The sequence below is a fragment of the Eublepharis macularius genome, chromosome 7 (assembly GCF_028583425.1).
Source record: "Eublepharis macularius isolate TG4126 chromosome 7, MPM_Emac_v1.0, whole genome shotgun sequence".
In the NCBI taxonomy this organism is placed as follows: domain Eukaryota; kingdom Metazoa; phylum Chordata; class Lepidosauria; order Squamata; family Eublepharidae; genus Eublepharis; species Eublepharis macularius.
The window spans coordinates 82,987,039-83,005,905 of record NC_072796.1 but is presented as its reverse complement, the minus strand read 5'-3'; the positions used below and the strand labels follow the sequence as shown (position 1 = coordinate 83,005,905).

The 18,867-nt window shown below is 38.1% G+C and overlaps 1 protein-coding gene across 1 annotated transcript in view; it reads right to left on the bottom strand.

Moving 5' to 3' along the window:
- Window positions 1-18,867, bottom strand: part of SPIDR (scaffold protein involved in DNA repair) — a 273,651-nt gene that overhangs the window by 241,006 nt on the left and 13,778 nt on the right. The window contains exons 4-5 of the mRNA XM_054985150.1: window positions 18,680-18,838; window positions 15,172-15,332 (exon numbers count right to left, since the gene is read on the bottom strand). Of these exons, the coding sequence (XP_054841125.1) occupies window positions 15,172-15,332; window positions 18,680-18,838 (320 nt within the window). The remainder of the gene's footprint in view (window positions 1-15,171; window positions 15,333-18,679; window positions 18,839-18,867) is intronic.

Sequence of the window (18,867 nt, the reverse complement as noted above, 5' to 3'; positions counted from 1 at the left end):
CTGCTGCAAAAATATATTGTTGCTGACAACAAATTTGGTAGGACAGAAAGAGAAGATGGCGAACATGATGACAGAACCAGCAAATTAAGAAGTTACTCAGAAGAAGTGAATGACGCCTTAGTCTGGGAGGTGATGAAATAGGGAATGGAAAAATATATGAAACTGAATTAGCATATATAGAATAAAGCAGAGACACTGAGTAATGAATGAGTAGAAAAGACAGCCGTTTGATGCAAGAAGGAAAAGTAGATAAGTTTTTGAAGTGAATATATGTACAGAAAGAAAAAGGGAAAAAAAGCACAATTAAGCAAGTTAAGCCGATTTAAAACTATATTAAAAATCTGTGATACTTGCATGCCTAACTCAGGCTAGTTTTTGCCTAGTGTGGTCTCTATGGGAAATTTGGGCCAAACTGCAAGTTACAAAAGCATACAAGATTGAAAGAAAAGAACAACTAAATGAGTAGCAGCTAAGTAAGTGGAGCAGTAACTTGCCAAATGCTGGATTTCATGAAAAAGACAGGCTAAGACTTTAGGCTGGGGTGGAGGTATATTTACCACTTCTGTAAGCACGATACATTAGGGGAGAGGGTTAAGCACAAGTGTAGGCAAGTTCCAAACAAAGTTCAAATTATTCATAAAAACTATTTGCTTGGAATGTCCTGATAAGAGAAGAATCATAAATATGAATGGCAGGTTATAGATGAAAAAGATGCTTGTTTTATGACTCACCCATCTGTACAGAGATAATGCAAAATCACTGCTCTCAACATGAAGATGAGCATTCCTAAGAAAACATGACAACTTTTAGCACAAGGTAAGAGCTCTTCTATGACTTCTCCAAGCTCAGATTCATATTAAAATCTTTAAGTCAGATTCATATTAAAATCTTGGGTGACCATACAATTAAATGCTGTATCAAGGTATTGCATGCATGGGTGGAGGGGGAACTCCAAAACAGCAAGGAACCAAGGCCTCATAATTGAAGTAAATGTTGTTATGCCTGAGGAAAGTGCCAATATTTTTTTTTACAACAGAGAGGTTCATTTTGACAAAGCACCCCCAATACAAGCAACAGAGATACCATCAAGGAATGCAAACAACTGTTTGTCTCTCTACTCCTGCTCCAGCTTGTTCCACCCACCCAAGTAACCAGTAATATCAGTACAGTTCTTACCACCCTGGCCCCTCTTTATCATACGTTGTTTGGCTATTCCCCCTCCAAGCAAAGGCCAGCAGAAGCATGAAAGAAAGCACAAATATGTAGGCTGGCCTCTCCCTTTTGAAATAAAACAGGCTTAAAATTATACAGATACACATCTAAGAGAAGAACTTTATCCATCTAAGAAATGGAAAGGAAACAGACACACAGGCCTCAAGTGACCAGATTTCTGGAATCTCAGTCTTCCAGAAAACATCAAGAAAACATTATAAAAGCTCTCTAGATGAAGAAGATTCTAATAGGAGCAAGATACAGAATATTCCTATAATACAACACATTTTTCACAAAGGAACCAGCAGTGCTCCTCTTTCATAGAAAATGAGAGGCCAAAACAATAAACTATATGCCAGGGACATATAGCATAAAACATAGGTAAAGCACATTTACTAGAACAACTGTGTGGAGAACCACCAGATGAAAGCTTTTGGGGCAACCTGTACAAGCTGGCTATGCCACTGAAATCTTCCCAGTCCCATTCAAATGAAATAATGTTTACACTAAATGTGTGTCATGTAACCTGTATTTATAAAAACAACTAATGTTCAGTTAAAAATAAAACAAAAGCCAATTAGCATTTTCTTTAAGCCAAATGGGAGTTGGAAACTGGAAGCCTCCTAGAAGCAGGTAAAAACACAGGACTTATATTTTAAACTTTTTAAACTTTATGTAACTTATATATGCTTGTGGACTATAATCACCCAAGAATTAGAGCCCTCTCTTCTACTTCTTCCAAGTAAGGACGCCCAGGAAGTCCACCACAGGATAGAAAGCATTGATAGAACATCATGCTTATCAGGAAGGCACTTTACACATACACATTATTGGTTTTAGATCCAGAGTGTTAGTCTGTAGTAGCAAAATCGAAAAGAGTCCAGTAGCACTTTTAAGACTAACCAACTTTACTGTAGCGTAAGCTTTTGAGAATCACAGTTCTCTTTGTCAGATGCAAGATCTGACAAAGAGAACTGTAATTCTCGAAAGCTTATGCTTCAGTAAAGTTGGTTAGTCTTAAAGGTGCTACTGGACTCTTTACATTAATGGTTTGGCTACAGTATATGTAAGAAGCACATGCACATGCAGAACCAAAACAAACTTCCTCCTCCATAAATCTGATCACCCCCCAAGAGAAAAAGAAGCATCACATTCTCAAAAGACATTTTATCTTTGTCTGCTGTGCAGAAGGTGCTAAGTGTGGGAACTCAAAAAAAAAAAACACCTTAAAACCAAGTCAACCATGAAAGCTACTGAGAGAGTAAACATTAACTTATTTAGACCTTTAACACAGAAATAACTAAAAAGACAAAATAAGAAAACTAAAGAATATCAGTTTCAGACATAACTGCAGTACAATTCAGAAACATAGCAGTCATGAGCAATTCACAATGCATTCCCTATCTTATATGAAGGATTTAGTCATTCAGCCTCCTTTTCACAGCACTGAGTTATTCTTCATATCAGATTCAGAATATTTTTCAGAAAGGGAGTATATCCAGGTCAGGACTGTTATAACATTTCAATGCCAATTTTGTCCCTCCTGTCTTGATACAAATCTTGAACATCTTCTGTTCATAGCAGTTACGCCTGCTAGAATTTGCAGGATCTTGTTTCCTCCCACCACCACCCCAAAAAACTGAACTTGAGCATTTACAGCCATACATTAGCCAATTCTATGAATATGTGCTGCTGACACATAGAAATGAGGCATTGTAAAGTTGCTGCGGTGTGGGATTTTAAAGTTTCTGGTATTCTAAGTTGGCAGAAAACAAAGGAAGATGTCCATGGTGAATGGGTGAATAAATATAAACTCATACAGAAAGAAAAAAGTTTCAATAAAGGTCCGTTCATTTTTTTTTTTTTTTAGTCTCACATGACAACATTGATTCAATAACAAATGGGAGCAGGAAGACTGACTGGTCATATTAGCAACTGCAAGTATGACCCTTTAAGGTATAAAAAAGGCACATCCCTAACTGAAGGGCCATGTATAAAATTTCAACCATGAGGAAGACTGGAAAGAAAGGAAATAGGGTGTTATGTGATAAATGAGCAAGAGCATCAAGGAAACAGCTCAAGGGGTGGTCAATTGCACTGTTCTTTGTGGATCACAAATATCCTGACCAGGATGTATTCTAATCCAGTTTTCTACTTAATATACTGGGGCATGATTTGGTCTACATGATCTTTTTTCCTACAATACAGAGAGGAACTAACTGCGGCCTTTATAAATCATACAACCACTTAAACCCAGGGAGTTTTCCACAGATAATTGGGGGGAGGGGTTGAACCAATGCTAATGGTATTTTAAGCAGCTTTCCCTTTTTAATATGAATCTTGCCTTTTTTAATAAAAAAAAAAAGACTTGACACTGAAGTGTATGCATATTCCAACAGCTATTGAAAGCTCCTTACATGTATTTTTCTTTATAATATATGAGCATACCTCTGGCATTGTTCTGAACTTTACTGTCCAGAATCCAGGCCCAAAATAAACTCAGATCTATTTGAAATGTTGCTGTGAAAGTTTGTAAGATACATTTCAGTGTTTCTAGAAGTTATTTATTGTGTTTAAGTACTGGTAGTGAAGACTGTCAGATGCACTTAAGCAACAATTCTCCAGAAACATGCAAGAAAGAAAATGTGGCTGTTCCAAAGCCTAAAGGGAATTAGGAAACACAAGCAGTTGCATGTTTTAAATTAGTACAAATACAATTCCTATTAGGAATAGAGTTTGCCATTACAGAATTTTCTGCATTCTGTTTTGCTACAGTTAGGCCTCATCTACACATGCAACAGAATGACATGGGGCAGTGGAAAGCACCCACTTCAAAGTTCTCCCCTATTAAAAAATAGGTTCCTGAACTTATAAAACTAGCATATCAGAGAGCCTAATTCTTTGCCAGCAATCCTGATTCTCTATTTCAGGGGTACTCACTCAACAACTCAGAGAGCCAAATTTGCAATTGTCATCAAACAAAAGAGCCACGAGTAGTCAAGTTTATTGACTGCGGTCTGTGAACAGCATAAGCAGGACATTAAAGCGGTTTAAAAGTTCAAATGGAATTAAATTAATTAATAGCTTCCAGAAGAGACCAGGCTGGCCAGGGAGAAAGGGAAGTAAAACCATCACCACCCCACTGGAGCCATCTTGCTCTTTTCCTGGATGGCTGCCATGATGGTTAATAATTTCTCTTCTCTGCCAGCTTGTCCTCCCAGCAGCTGCCCAGAAGCTGGAATGAGAGTGCAGAGGCTGCGCAGAAGGATGGGGGGGGGAGGTATGAGAAGATGAGCTGCTCATAGTAGCTTACCCATTGTCAAGTCCCTGCAGTAGCAACTATTTCAAAGTGGGACCCCCCCCCCTGCCAGCCACAATGGCCTTGTTCATTTTCCTGGAAATGGGGTGGGCACCACATTGCGGAACAGTGCTCAGAAGAGCCACAGATAGCATGCCAAAGAGCCACATATATGGCTCCCAAGCCACAGAGAATTACTACTTTATTTCAAAGGGGATTTTTTAATAAGGAAACATTTAAAACATGACTCCCCACCTCCAGCCTGAAGTGTTGCAGTCCTTTCTACCACTTCACTCACCTGCTAATGTAAATTAGACCTTAATTTCAGAGTACATTTTTCTAAAGCATTCCAAGCTTCCAAGTAACAGGCACAGCAACATGGCATCTAGTGTGTCATTATTAGCACCCAACAAATGCCATGCAAAACATTTGCAAGAGACACACAACCTCTTATCAGGGTTAAGTCATCAGTCTGACCCAGATTCTACAGCATGCAATAGTGACACAACATCCTACGATAACCCATTTTATATTACACAAGAAAAATAAAGGCAGGGGGGGGGAGTACGTGAAATATACGTATAGCTCATTTTTCGACCTATGATCGCTATCGTGCTTTACAGATATATCACTGAGACCGTGACCAAAAGCCCAGTCCAGCTCCATCATTTTCCACTGCAGCATTTCCACTGTCCTCTGGTGAATGCAGGTTGTACTCCAGAGCTGCAATACGGAGAGGTCCTTAACTTCATGCAAGAAGTCTGCACTAAGACAGAGATTTTTGTTAGCAGCTGACCCCTGCTGTCATATCACTAACTATTTTTAAACCTCCCCTTCTTAAAAGCAGTTTGTCAGAGGGGAAAGTAGGGTACAGTGCTGTTCAAGAAGAACGCTTAAAGTTACTTGGGCTCATGTTTTGAATTATGTCTTACGTCTTTTCAAACATACTTACTGTGCACATTGAGCCTTGGGCGATTATAAGGCTAAAAGTGAGGCACATATTAACTTTTCATATTTAGAGCAACCTTTTCAAAAACCTTGTAATTTTAGGTCCTAATTTGCATTTTGGAAATGATTGTTTTTGTTGTCTCTGACTGTATCTTTAATTTGGCAAATTTTGGGTTATCAATAGTTAAGGCAGGTGTTTTCATTGGGCTGATTATGAGTTCTTTATTAACACATTTTTCATTAGCATTATATACAAAAAGCTTTGATGAGATCAGTAACTGTTATGCTATTTTACAGATTTTACTGAGCAACTGTTTTATTGTGATTTTTAACTTCTTATATATTCCCATTTTTTAAATTTATTATTTCTTCTAATATACAGGCCAGATGCAGATTTACTTAATTTGTATTGTTTATAATGTTTGATCCCTGTGATTCTGTATGCTTAATTCTTTCCACTGATGAAGACTGTTGTTAAAATATACTCATTTCTTGTTTACATGCCATATATATTTGACATGTACATAAAATTTATAGACATAGGGTCTTTTTAATTTTTTTTGTAAGAATTTTTTTATATATACACTTAGGGTGCTTTTCAATTGTGTTTGGAGATAAATACAAATATATATTTATTTTTTTGCAATTTAGGCTTTTGTTTTTTGTTGCAGTCTTCCCTTTCTTTAGTTTTTCCATCTTTCCAAAAAAGCTCTTTCATCTATCTCACATTAGCCAAGGAAAGACACAATCTTTCACTATGCTTCAATTATGCTCTCTTCCATCCCCACCACACACACCCAACTTTTCTAAACAACTACATTTCAAAATTTTTGTGTGTTAGTACAGTGCTCTTCAGCCTTAGTAAGACAAGACCCACCTTTAACACCCAGGGGGCAGCATGGTATCCAATAAATTGCAACCCTCTGATGAGTAGTCACAGAATATTAATCTCATCACAGGGATTAGAAGAGGCAGAACACTGGGGAGCTGAATATTGGGGGGTAGCCAAGCTGGAGAGAGAAAGAGAAGGCAGTGGAGAGCTTTCACCGGCCCAGGGTGTATCTCTGAATCTGACTGTATTATAGAGAAATCCTGACCACTGTGGAGCAACCTGACCTTGTCATCCTGGTTCTCTTTTCAGGGTGTGGACAAAGAGAGGTAGGAGACATGGCGCCCTTACTCTCTGTGCATGCATACTAGCAGTGGATCCATTCAAAAAGCAGCAAAATATTGTGGTGGCTCTACAGAGGATCGTGACTCAGCAGATGGTGCTTCGTGACCAACTAAGGATCCCAGCCCATGTGTTGAAGACCACCACATTAACAGATGGGGATGGGACAGATGTATTGCTTTAGCAACTAAGGTGTTACGCAATGATGAACCAGACAATACTTGACTGGCTTTCCCAGTACTGTCTTCTCCAAATGATCTTGCTTAAGGGGGCAAAAGGAGAATGGGAGAAGTAAACACACACTGATTTACTCTGCAGGTTTTGCTGCCTTCCCATGCTTTACAATGCCTACTACCAGCTGATCTTCTCCTTTATCCTTACTACTGTATAAATTAAGTGCTGTCCCTCTCTCATCCTCCATCTTTTACATCTGTCCTATCCTGCTTAGTCTGTAAGCCCACTGAGCAAGGACCATACCACGTATGTGCACTATACAGCATTAGGTGTAAGGGTGTAAGGTTGGTGACTAAAATATTTCAAGTAGAAAGAAAATTGACTTTTTATACAAATGTTGGCAAGTAACAAAAATTCATCACAGAGTACTGGCCAATCTGCTATCTTTCATAGAGTAAACTATTACAAAACATGCTGTCTGAAACACAAATTATTAAAAACACTAACAATTTATATATAGTATGCAAAGCAGCAGAATTCTTTGACCATTACCAAGGAGCTATTTATTCCTACTACATATTGCTAAATAAATTAAAGCAGCAAGTTTTAGTAGTAATACAATCTTTTTCAGCCATTTTATTAGATTGTTCAGTTTTATGTATAAGTTTCCCACACCACCTCATTGCACAAAGGGGTTTTCCCCTGAACACCTGCAATAAAGTAGTCAATACCCAGGTTATTAAAATATCACAAACTGCAACTAGATACCAATGAGGTGTATCATGACAAGGATGCCTGTAGGACAAGGAATACGTCTTACACCCACAAATCCAGATGACTCAGACATATGAAGCCCAGAGAATCACCATACAGCATGACAATGAGGAAAAAAACTCCTTGCTGACCTTATTTACAGGTATCTGTTAAATACAGCCCCAGGAACTTTGACTCCTCTTAGTTCGTTATTCAGAAAAAGTTTGCGAGTAAAATTACCTGTTTTAGCCAAGCTCACCTTCATTTTGCACAGCGAATGAGGGATGAAAATATTAATTCTTAACTATAATTATAATTAATATTAAACACCCCATGGGATGCATGAGGACAACTTGCATTAGAACCCAATTTTGTCCATATGAAGCTCAAAGAAGGGATACTTTTTGCTCCCCCTTTCTGCTGCAGCCTCTCCTTTTCAAAGTGAGGCCTCCCCCACACCTTGTAGAATAGGCTCCCAGATAAAGTAATCCCCTCCTCTGCCATTTTGAAGATTTTAGAAAGCATCACAAGGCTGTTATTTGTGAGGGCATTTAGTGTGATTGGAGAGTTGCTCACATGGGATCTTCTGTAGTATGATTTAAGAACAATGCCATTGCTGCCTGCTCTTCTTTGGCATATCAACTAGGCCATAAAAATCAGGCAGTGCAAGTCAAATCCTCTCCATTCTATCTACTCTATGTCTATACCTAAAATAATTTTAAAAGACAAAGATTAGGGCTTCTACTTCAAAAATTTTCACTGAAAATATTAGACAAGTTAGAGGGATTTTGAAATATGCTTTTATTTTAAAATTAGTACCTATTCATTTGCAAAAACTGAGACCATACAATATAATTGCTGATACCATACCTATGAATTTTGGTACTAGTGTCATGATATATTTCAAGATCCCTTATTTTATACTATTCCAATATTCACTATTGGATTATATTACAGGATATATTACTGAATTAACCTGTTAACAGAATTATTTATATTTATACAAAAACAGTCTATATTTGCTGTTTTCTATAAAGTGAATTACTGTATTGTGTACAGGGCCAGTGCGCCCACTGAGGCCAAGTAGGTGGTAGCCTCAGGGCGTGGGGTGCCGGAGGGGGCACCGGAGGAGGCACGGGGGAGTGGGGCGGGAGTGTGCACCATCAACCTGTAGCCTCCTAGCCCTCCCGCCCTGAGCCGCTGCTGGGCTCAACAGCCGCAGACAGGCATCTGCGGCAGCGCAGGGAAACCGAGCAGGAGAGCTCGGAAGCCACCCGCGCGCCTTCCCAGCCGCCTGCCACAGCAATTGGGGTGGCGGTGTGCGTGTGCCCGTGATGACATCACATGTGACGTCATCATGTAGGCAGGTGCGCGCGCCCGGCCACCGGCCGGCCGCAGGCACCAAAAACCCTGGCGCCGCTGCTGATTGTGTAACAAACAACTTCTAAGAGTTGATTGAGAATATTTGGAAAGCAAGAAAAATATTTCTATACACTGTCTTCTCCTTTCTTCCAACTTTGAACAAAAGTAGTTTCAATTAAAAAGTACTTGGTTACTAAAAACAGTACACATTTGTGCTGATACAAACTATTTCACTTCTAGTTTCAGGTACAATCTATGTACTTTATAAGCATTTCATCTGAGTTCTATTTTTCTGTATAATACAATCTTATTTCTATTGGAAAGACATAATATGCTTTTTGGTTTTGTAATTTTAAAAAGCATTTTAAAAGCCTGTCACCTAGCACAACTACTTTCCCCCCACATGCATTGTATATGTTTCTTTCGACCTAACAGCTTTGTCTTCCTGAAAACTAATCATAGGACCAAAGAATGCATCATGCACTTAATACAAAACATGCAAGCAGTCAATAATTATAATGGCTATTTTCCATGCAACATGAGTCAACTCCCAAAGTTAAGTTTAATGATCCACACAAACCACTGCCCTGGAAATTCCCACAAAAGGACACACTATTAAGATGATCACTGAAAGTCAGATTGTATTCTAGATGGTGCTGCTATGATATGGACAGAGTATAGAGAAATGCGTTCTAATTCAGCTTGAAAAGAGGAATCCCTTCAAGTAAGGGAAAACTTTAAATGATGTTAGCATGATGCTTAGCAGGAAGAGATGATTTCCCAAAACATTCTTTTCCCCTACACAGAAAAAGAATTACTGACAAAGAGTTTTTGCCAATTCCAAAACAAATAAGGAAGCAGCATCCTATATTCATTTTACAGTTTTTCACCTGTTTCTAGGGTTGCTAGGTCCAGGTTGGGAAATTCCTAGAGATTTGGGGGATGGAGCCTGGAAACGGGGGGGTTTGGGGAGGGGCCTCAGTAGGGTATAATGCCATTAAGCCCACCCTCCAAAGCAGCCATTTTCTCCAGGAGAGCTGATTTTTATCACCTGGAAATCACTAGTAATTCCAGGAGCTCTCCAGCCACCACCTGGAGGCTGGCAACCATACCTTTCACATTTGTTGATTTTCCTCTAGGTTTATAAGGCCTCATTCCCTCCTTTCTGAATAACTAAAACCCTGTTAATAAATACCTCAAAGCATACAGAGACCAGTGGGGTATCTGAACTATACACATACACAATATGCATTTCTGGGACGGCTTCACATTGGACAGAACATTCACATGTAATTCATAAATACAGAAATAATCCAGCATGCAACAAATAAATATATGCTGAACAGAGGCAAAGAAAATGATGCCAGTTGCAAGAAATTAAAACAAAATAGATTCTCCTGGTACAACCTGTATATTATCCAGTTTCAACAGTGCATTTTAAGCATCACTTTTATTCAAAGATTAATTTTTAAAAATATCACAGCAACGGGGTCACATGAAAGAAGAATTATATCAGTATTTTTCTGCTAATTTCAATATTCCATTATCCTAATTTATGAACTAAATTCATTTGTAAAAAGAATCCCCCAATACAAACACTTGAACCCAGAAAAGGCTTTAAAGGCTAGAGACAAGGTTTCTGGTCAAGCATCTGGAAAGTTTTAGATATGGACAATAATTCTTAAAATGGACTAAGGCTCTTTGCATTACTTCTCAAGCTAGACATACAAGAAATGATTCTCTCACTAATTATTTTGAGATACCTAGAGGGACAGGACAAGAGTGCTGTCAGCCCTGCATTCTGTATTATCTTTATATACTCTAGGTATATACGACACTATGATCATATTAAAGGTATACAAATGGGACTATAATTATAAACTGCATCAGTTTGCTGATGATGTAGCTTATAGAAAGAGTTAACAAATCTGAATACAGTAGCATAGCTGGGTACAAGCTAAAATTTAATACAGATGTCTCTAAACCTGGGTAGGATTATTTTCTACAGAACATGAAGTCTAATACAATACCTAAGGTATTTGTTAAAAAAATCTTGCCAAAATTAAACTGTAATACAGTAATATGCAAAATCAAACCTCCCCCTGTTCTTGGTTATTAAAAGTATGAGTTGCAATAAAAACAATGAACATGACAGCCTTAAAGCAATTTAAAAGAGTTAGCTTTTGGGATGCACATTGACAGCCATTGTTTTACTACAATTAATTCTTTGCCTGTAATGTTAAGTAGCATAATTTAATTTTAGATTTTGTTATATCTATTGTATTTATAAGCACAGGGAATGTTTATTTGTATCATGGTATTCTGAAAAAAAAACCTATACACAGGATCCTTTTCTCTTTCAAAAGGTGCTCTACAAAAATTGTGGTGTTTGGAAGGGCTGATAAAATTGCAATCCCATTCCCCACCTCTAGAAAGAGAAGTCAGCATAAAAACAAAAGCCACTATTGTATACACAAATATTTTTATTATAAACAAATGTTTAGCTGTTAGCTAGACAGAAGTTATTTTTCACCGTTATATTTTGCTAACCATACAGAGAATCTCCTAGCTCTTTGGTACCTCATCTAATTATGAGTCAAACTACAAAAAAATGCTGTCTTCCACCTCTCTCTAGCCTGTAAAATGGCTTCTTACCTCGACATGGCCAACATGACCACCTGGATCCATGCTATGGTAACATCAAGACTTGACTATTGTAATACACTATACACAGGTCTCCCATCTAAACTAACTAGGGGACTTTAATTGGTGCAAAATGCTGCTGCTGCTGCTCAACTGTTATCAGGAGTGAGAAAGAAGCATGAACATCACTCTCATCCTGCAGTCACTCCACTGGCTACCCATTAGTTACCGTGCTCAGTTCAAGGTATTGGTTATCACTTACAAAGCTCTTCATGGTCTTGGTCCAGCAAACCTATGGGACCGCCTCCCTCCCTATGCTCCTCCACGGCAGCTTCACTCTTCTGAACAGGGTCTCCTGCAGGTGCCATTCCTGTGAAAACAACAGCAGCCCATACATGGGCTTTCTCTGTGGTGGCCCCACCCTGTGGAATGGCCTGCTTGAGGAGGTCAGGAGAACCTCCCCCACTCCTGTGGCTTTCCGTAAACAATAGAAAACTGAAATTATTCAAAAAGGCTTTTTACTCAGATAAGAGGGCTGTATTGTAGGGAGGGGATCTCAGATGATCCGCTAATGAGTTACGAACCATAGACCTCACCACTATGTTGTATTGGATTCCTACTAATGCTATGTCTTTGTGAACTTGTATCTATTCACCTTACGCATTGTTTATGGAAATGTTCCTGATACTGATTGTACTAATCTCATACTGTGTGATCCGCCTTGAGTCTCAGTGAGAAAGGCAGACTATAAATGATATAAAATAAATAAATAAAAATATCAGTAACAGCATCTATGGAAACGAGTATGTTATAGGTGCTTTTTACACAATCCAGAAATATGAAACAGATGGTTAATGAAGAACTTCATGAAAACAGTTGCCTATTATTACATTATAAGAATTATAAATACTGTTTTATGGATGCAGCACAGCAGCAGCTGCTTCTACACTTAACTATGAACTATTTATAGAGCAAAAGGTCTACAAGATTCAGGCAAAAACTTAAACATTCTAAGACAGACAGTTACCTATGTCTAGCTTGATGACATGACAAGTCCACCCTAAAGTTTCTTCAAATTACTGCTGCAAACTGGCTGAAACCGAAAGCACTTTGTCTCTATTGAATCATAGTTTTTCCAACAGCCTTAAAACAACTCAGCCGCTGCTCTCTACGGACGTCCTCTATCTCCTAGACTGGTAAATATCATCCAACCCTGAATCTCTCTCCCTCTTCCTCCCTGTTTTCAAGTTAACTGTGTGTGTGTGCTGTGCGTGATTCCTCATGCGTTTGTTTTTGCTACCCCTTTAATAAAACTATTCCTGTTGAACACTCGCCTGGCTCTTTCAGAGAGTTCTCTAAGGGAATGATCCTGGTATACGTTGGTGGAGATCCTGCTTGTTACCCCTTCCTGCTGCATCTCCTTATATGCTAATTTCTCCAACTCACAACGAGATATCCCTCCTTTAGCGTACAATGTCTCCATTCCAAACCAGTCCCTGGATGTTGTGCTCAAGTGACGCAGGAACAGCAAGCTGAAACTTAATCCAGAAAAATCCAAGATGACACTTGTCAGTAAAGCTGAACCCTATTTGATCTAACCCTGGATGGGATTATGTTACCCATTACAAATAATGGTAAAAGTTTCAAGGTGCTCTTGAATCCAGGCTATTGTCAGAAAAACAGGCTGGCATTATTGTAAAGAGCACCTTCTTCTATTTATATACAGTTCGTAAGGTAGCCTCTCCTTGGAACTTATCTGATTTAGCCCTAATGATCCATGCTACTATAGTTTTAAGGCTGGGATACTGCAATGCATTTTACATAGGACTGCCCCCGAGCACAATTCAGAAATTTCTTTTCTGGTACAAAATATGGCTGCCTGTGGGCTGACTGGAACAGGTTTACATGACCAACTCTCTTGAAAGGTCTTAATTTCCCGTTTCCAGGTTTGAGACAAGTTTTTAACCTTTAAAAAGCCTTACATGGCCTGGGACCTTCATATATGAAGGAAAAGTATATGACCATATATATAAATATGTGCATCAACTATGTTCCTCAGAACAGCTGTTGCTCTGATTCTCAAGGCTGTTTACTAAGGTTGCATTCCATATTGTGGGTTTTTTCTGCTGTTGCTTCCACTTTGTGGAATGGTCTTTCCCACGAGTGTGAGGAGAACCCCAATTCTGACAATGTTTTTTAAAGAAATATAAGACAGATGGTGTTGAGAAGATTGGGGGGGGGCATACAATTGTGTCAGAAGTCATTCTGTGCATTTGATTTGTGACTGGGATTCTATTTCAGTTTTTTTAAATTATATAATTGTCAACCTTGGACAGATTGTTCTAAACAATACTAGGCTTGAAGAACAGTGGAATAGAACTGTTTAAATATACATGTGACAAATACCATGCAACACTCCACATCTCTTGACCAGCTTAACCTGCTGATACTACTTAAATGCAACAGCAGAGCAAACAATGCATTGAAGTCCACACAAATCCTATTCTCTAAATCCATCTCTCAGGTTTTCAAGTCATTCCCGAATAAAAGCAAAACAAGCAGGATCTCATCTCCCTCTACTGGACGTTCTGAGAATAGCTTAGTTGACGACAAAACCTTTACAAGCTGAAAGATGAAAGTCATACCGTGACTTCCAAGTATCTAAAGTCTGCTCACCTAAAGTGCATGCAAAGGTTAAGTGTGGTATGAAGAGTTTGGTATTTTATGAGGACATCAGCATTGTTAAAGACTGCTTGATGCAGAGTAAAATAAAGCAGAGCTTTTCAAACCAGCAACATAGAATGAGACCATAAAACATCAAGAGATTAGCCTTGAAACACAGAAACAAACCCATTCTAATAAAGGGGTGTGGATTAGTGTGGATTAGTTGTAGAGCATCTACTTTACATGCAGAATGTCCCAGGTTCAATCCCAGACATCTCCAGTTAAAAAGATCAGGTAATAGGCGATGTGAAAGACCTCAGCTGGGGACCCTGGAGAACAGTTGCCAGTCAAGAGTAAACAAAACTGAGTTTGACAGATCAGTGGTTTGACTTAGTTTATGGCAGCTTTGTTAGCTCAATAAAGGACACACAGAGAACAGAGCTCCTATACCATCAAAAGTTTGACCGAACAAAAAATGTTACTTATCTGAGCAGAAATTCTGCTCTTGAAGCAATCCTACTTTAATAGATTTAACTAAACCATCCGTTATTCTGGAGACTTTGAAAACTCCATGGAATTTGAGTAAGCGTGGGCTCCGGTAGAATTATCCAGTGGTTACATGCTCTTGTTCTTAAGATTTGTAATCATAACCAATTAAGTAAAAAATAGCACACACTTCAAAAACATTCTGAAAACTTAAGAAAATTTTAGAAATCCTAAAATATTTTACCTAGATTTCTTTACAAGAAGTTACTAGTCCATTTTTATACAGAAAGGGAAACAATTAATATTAGAGCACACTCCAGGTCACACCAAATATTGTAGCCTTGTACTACCACAACTGCACTGGATAAGAGACGTCAAGAGGCTGTGAAAGGATAACTAATCATTGCTATACGTAATTATCCAAATATTATATGCATCTTTTTAAACTGAAATTTCTTACTTTAGCAGGCTTGCCTCCTTCCTCTTCATCAAATATGAAGTTGTTTGTGCAAGAATCGGTGTCTGATATATCCAAAGCACTGTCACCTGTTTTTGATCCATCATACTGTTCGTCACCCTCATAATCACTGTCTTTCTCCCAATCGATGAATTGTAGTTCACCTTAAGACCAAAACAAAGGGGAAAAGGGGAAATGTAAAAGCAGCCTTTAAAAAAGCTAATAACCCCATGATACGCCCAACTTTTCATACCGTACTGGAATGTATGAATCAAATTTCTCTTCTAAGAATGCATGATGGCTAACACTTACACACTAGGGAACAAGGCACTTCACAGAAGCTACAGACTTCAGAATGACATCATTCTTACTTTTTTCTAGTAATGTATGTAGAAATTTTCTGTACTTAGGTCCTTGCTGGCAGATGCTTCATCAGTACATACACGCATGTGTGTTCTGAGCTACTAAACCTGCAAGACCAGAAGTGGCAACTATATGAGGACCTCCTGCAGTACACTCTTAATATAGTTACTACCAGAGTAACTCTACACATAACTGCACTGTTATCCGAAGCACTATATAAAAATAACCCACAATACTAGTAGGGGGTATACCTGCAAGATGAATTTCTCAGACGCATAAAAGTTGGAGACATTCCAAGTGTGAGTCCAGACCCTAAATTATTATTTCTGCAATATGTATTTGTATTCAAGTGATTGCTTACAATTGTCTTACACCAAGGAGATGTTCACAATAGAATGCAGATATGGAAATTCTTGAGAAAGTCAGTGACACTATTATCGATGTTTTAATTTTATTTTAAATAAATTATACAACACAATTTCAACATTATTGTAACAATAATTACATCAGGGAAGAGCGGCAGGAAAAATCCAATAGCCACACTATTTGCTTGATACTAGATATCAAGAAAAGTTACCAGATTTTACAAAAAGCAGGGTTTTTCTCCACCTACAAAATCAGACCAATTCTGGTAAACAGGAAAGTTTAAGTAATACCAAACTTTTTGGAGCTGTGATTTTAATTGCAAGAAGTCTTCAAATTGAGCTATTAGGAGTTTAGCTGCTATTAGTAAGTCATAAATCATAGACTCAGGTACTATTAATTTTCAAAAGCTCTGAGTCAAGAACAGAAACACATTGTGAGGGATTTAAAATGAAAACTAGAATACAACCCTTTTCCAAAACATGACATAGGCAGAAAATCCCATCTAAGCGATACAACTGTGGGACATAACACAAAACACAGTGTTTTATTTAACCTACCCTTTTCAATAGTGTTTGGAGAGAGTGCTGCTTACTTTGACAGCCTCTGAAGAGTTCCCATAGATCAAGCCTGGCTGTTAGAAAGTCTGTTCAGTGTAATTGGCCAGAAATTACCTCCCTGTCCTTTCTCAGCCAGTCTTGTCATGCTGATCTATGCTTCTGTAACTTTGAAGCTGGACAACTGCATCATATTCTACATAGAATTGCTGCTGAATCTGGAAACTTCAACTGGTAAAAAGTACAGCTGCTCGTCTATTGACTAGAGAACATAGCATTGGTCTTTACACATCTGTTCTCTAACAGCTGCATCTGTATGCTTCCAGGTTCAATTCAAGGTGCTGGTTCTTAGGTTTAATGACCTTCATGATCTGGGACCCATATACTTAAAGGCCTATTTCTCCTGATGCAAAATTGTCCATTAAAACAGATGCAACAGTGTCATTTTCAATTTTTTATCAATTTCAAACACATGCACTTTGCTTTCCCAACGACTCTTAAGTAGCCCTAAAATCACTTGTGGCCATAATATTTTTCCTGATTAGTCACATCCAATTTAGAGCCAATTTAAATGAAAGATCCCAATATGCATCACTTTGCACTGCTATTCTGCTACCCAGTCATCCAGTTAAGAATAACGTTTTGGCCCATGTTCCACCCCCTGAATTATCTGTTACATCCCAGTTCCAGTTTCCTCACATTCCAGTCCTGACTTCAAATCACGTTTATAAATATGTTAAGTAGTACCAGTAACATGTGATCTCAGGGTATGCTCTGAAGGTACAGACAAATTTTGCTCGTGTAAAGTGTGTTAGAATCTTATCAATGCCTAAACAGGAGACTCTGCAGGAATCTATGCATGCTGTCTTGAGTTCCATGGAAGAAGTGTAGGTTACATGCCACACAACAAGAACAAATGTGATCTACCATTTGCTTACTTTCAATGTGAAAACTCCAAGTATTGCTACCCTCTGCTTCCTGCTTTTTGACTAGTTAACTAATCTATAAAGATGAATACTCCTCCAATTTCATGACAGTTAAGCATTCTTAGGATCCTTTAAAGAGTAAATAATGGATTACTTTTTTAAAAAAAATCACCAGAATCATGACAGTTAGTAAAATCTTTAGCTAGGGTTTTGATTCTCTGGAGCAATTAACTACATATTACTAGAAAAATACTTATACAAATCATAACAAAATCACATACCTGCAGTAAGTAAAGGGTTTTTTTTTCTTGACTGATCAAATGATTTAAACAAATTTTTAACCATCAAACCATAACCACTGTTTGGAAGCAGTGATCAAATGGTTGAGAGAGAACAAGCTGAAACTGAATCCAGGGAAGACAGAGATGATGCTACTAGGGAAGGCCAGTTGTATGGGGTTAAACATGATAGCCTACTTCTTTAACTCAGTGAAAAGCCTGGGAAGTAACACTGGACCCAATGCTGCTCTTAAAAAAGAAAATCAGGGAAGTGGCTAGGAGTGCTTTCTATGATCTATATATGTATGTTTAATTTATGTATTTTATTGATGGGGGTCTATATTTTCTTACCACAGAGGAAAGCCTTTGGGCCAAAATGCATCTGTTTTTTTTGGTTCTCTACATATGGCAATTAAATGTGCTGTTATACTCGTGTATTCGTGATTTTATTTTGGTTTTATACACCGTTTTAGTACATTTGGTGCTTTTAATCCAATTTATGTATTTCTAATTGAATTACTAAATTTTATACCAATATTTTAATTCATATTTTAGTTATTTTTAACATTTTTTCTTTTGTTCCAACCTCTTTGGTTACCCTTGGTTTGCAGGGCTGTTTTTTCTCCTCTTTTCGTGATCCTTACTGGATAGCTTTAAAGCCCTTTACAGCTGGAGACCTGCATATCTAATGGACTGCCTTTTCCTGTGCACCAACTAAGGTCTTCAAGGTACCCAAACATTGGAACAGCCTGCCAGATATGGTACAGAAAGCTCTTATACTCCCTTCTTTCCAGAAAAAGGCACAAAGAAAATTATTTCAACACATCTTTAGCAGAAATAACTAATAAATGTCTCTGGCAGCTAGTAGTAACAATGTTGCAGTTTTAACTTGATGTAGGTGTTTCATTATGTTTTTGGTGGTGTACGCATTTGGTAAGCTACCTGGGGCACTGCACAGAAATAAGATATAAATAGTTTAAGTAAATGAAACAGAACAACATGGAACACACACAAAGAACCTCACCATCACTACATCCATCCTTGGAAACCAAATCATATTTTGTCATTTTCATGCAAGGAAATCTTGAAGACAAAGTATTATTTTCATCATCTGACAAGTCACTCTCACTGGAGCTCCATAATATGTCAGTGAATTCACTTGAACTCTTGCTTTTAGAGATTTCTGTGGAAAGGAATAAGCAATTAGTTAAC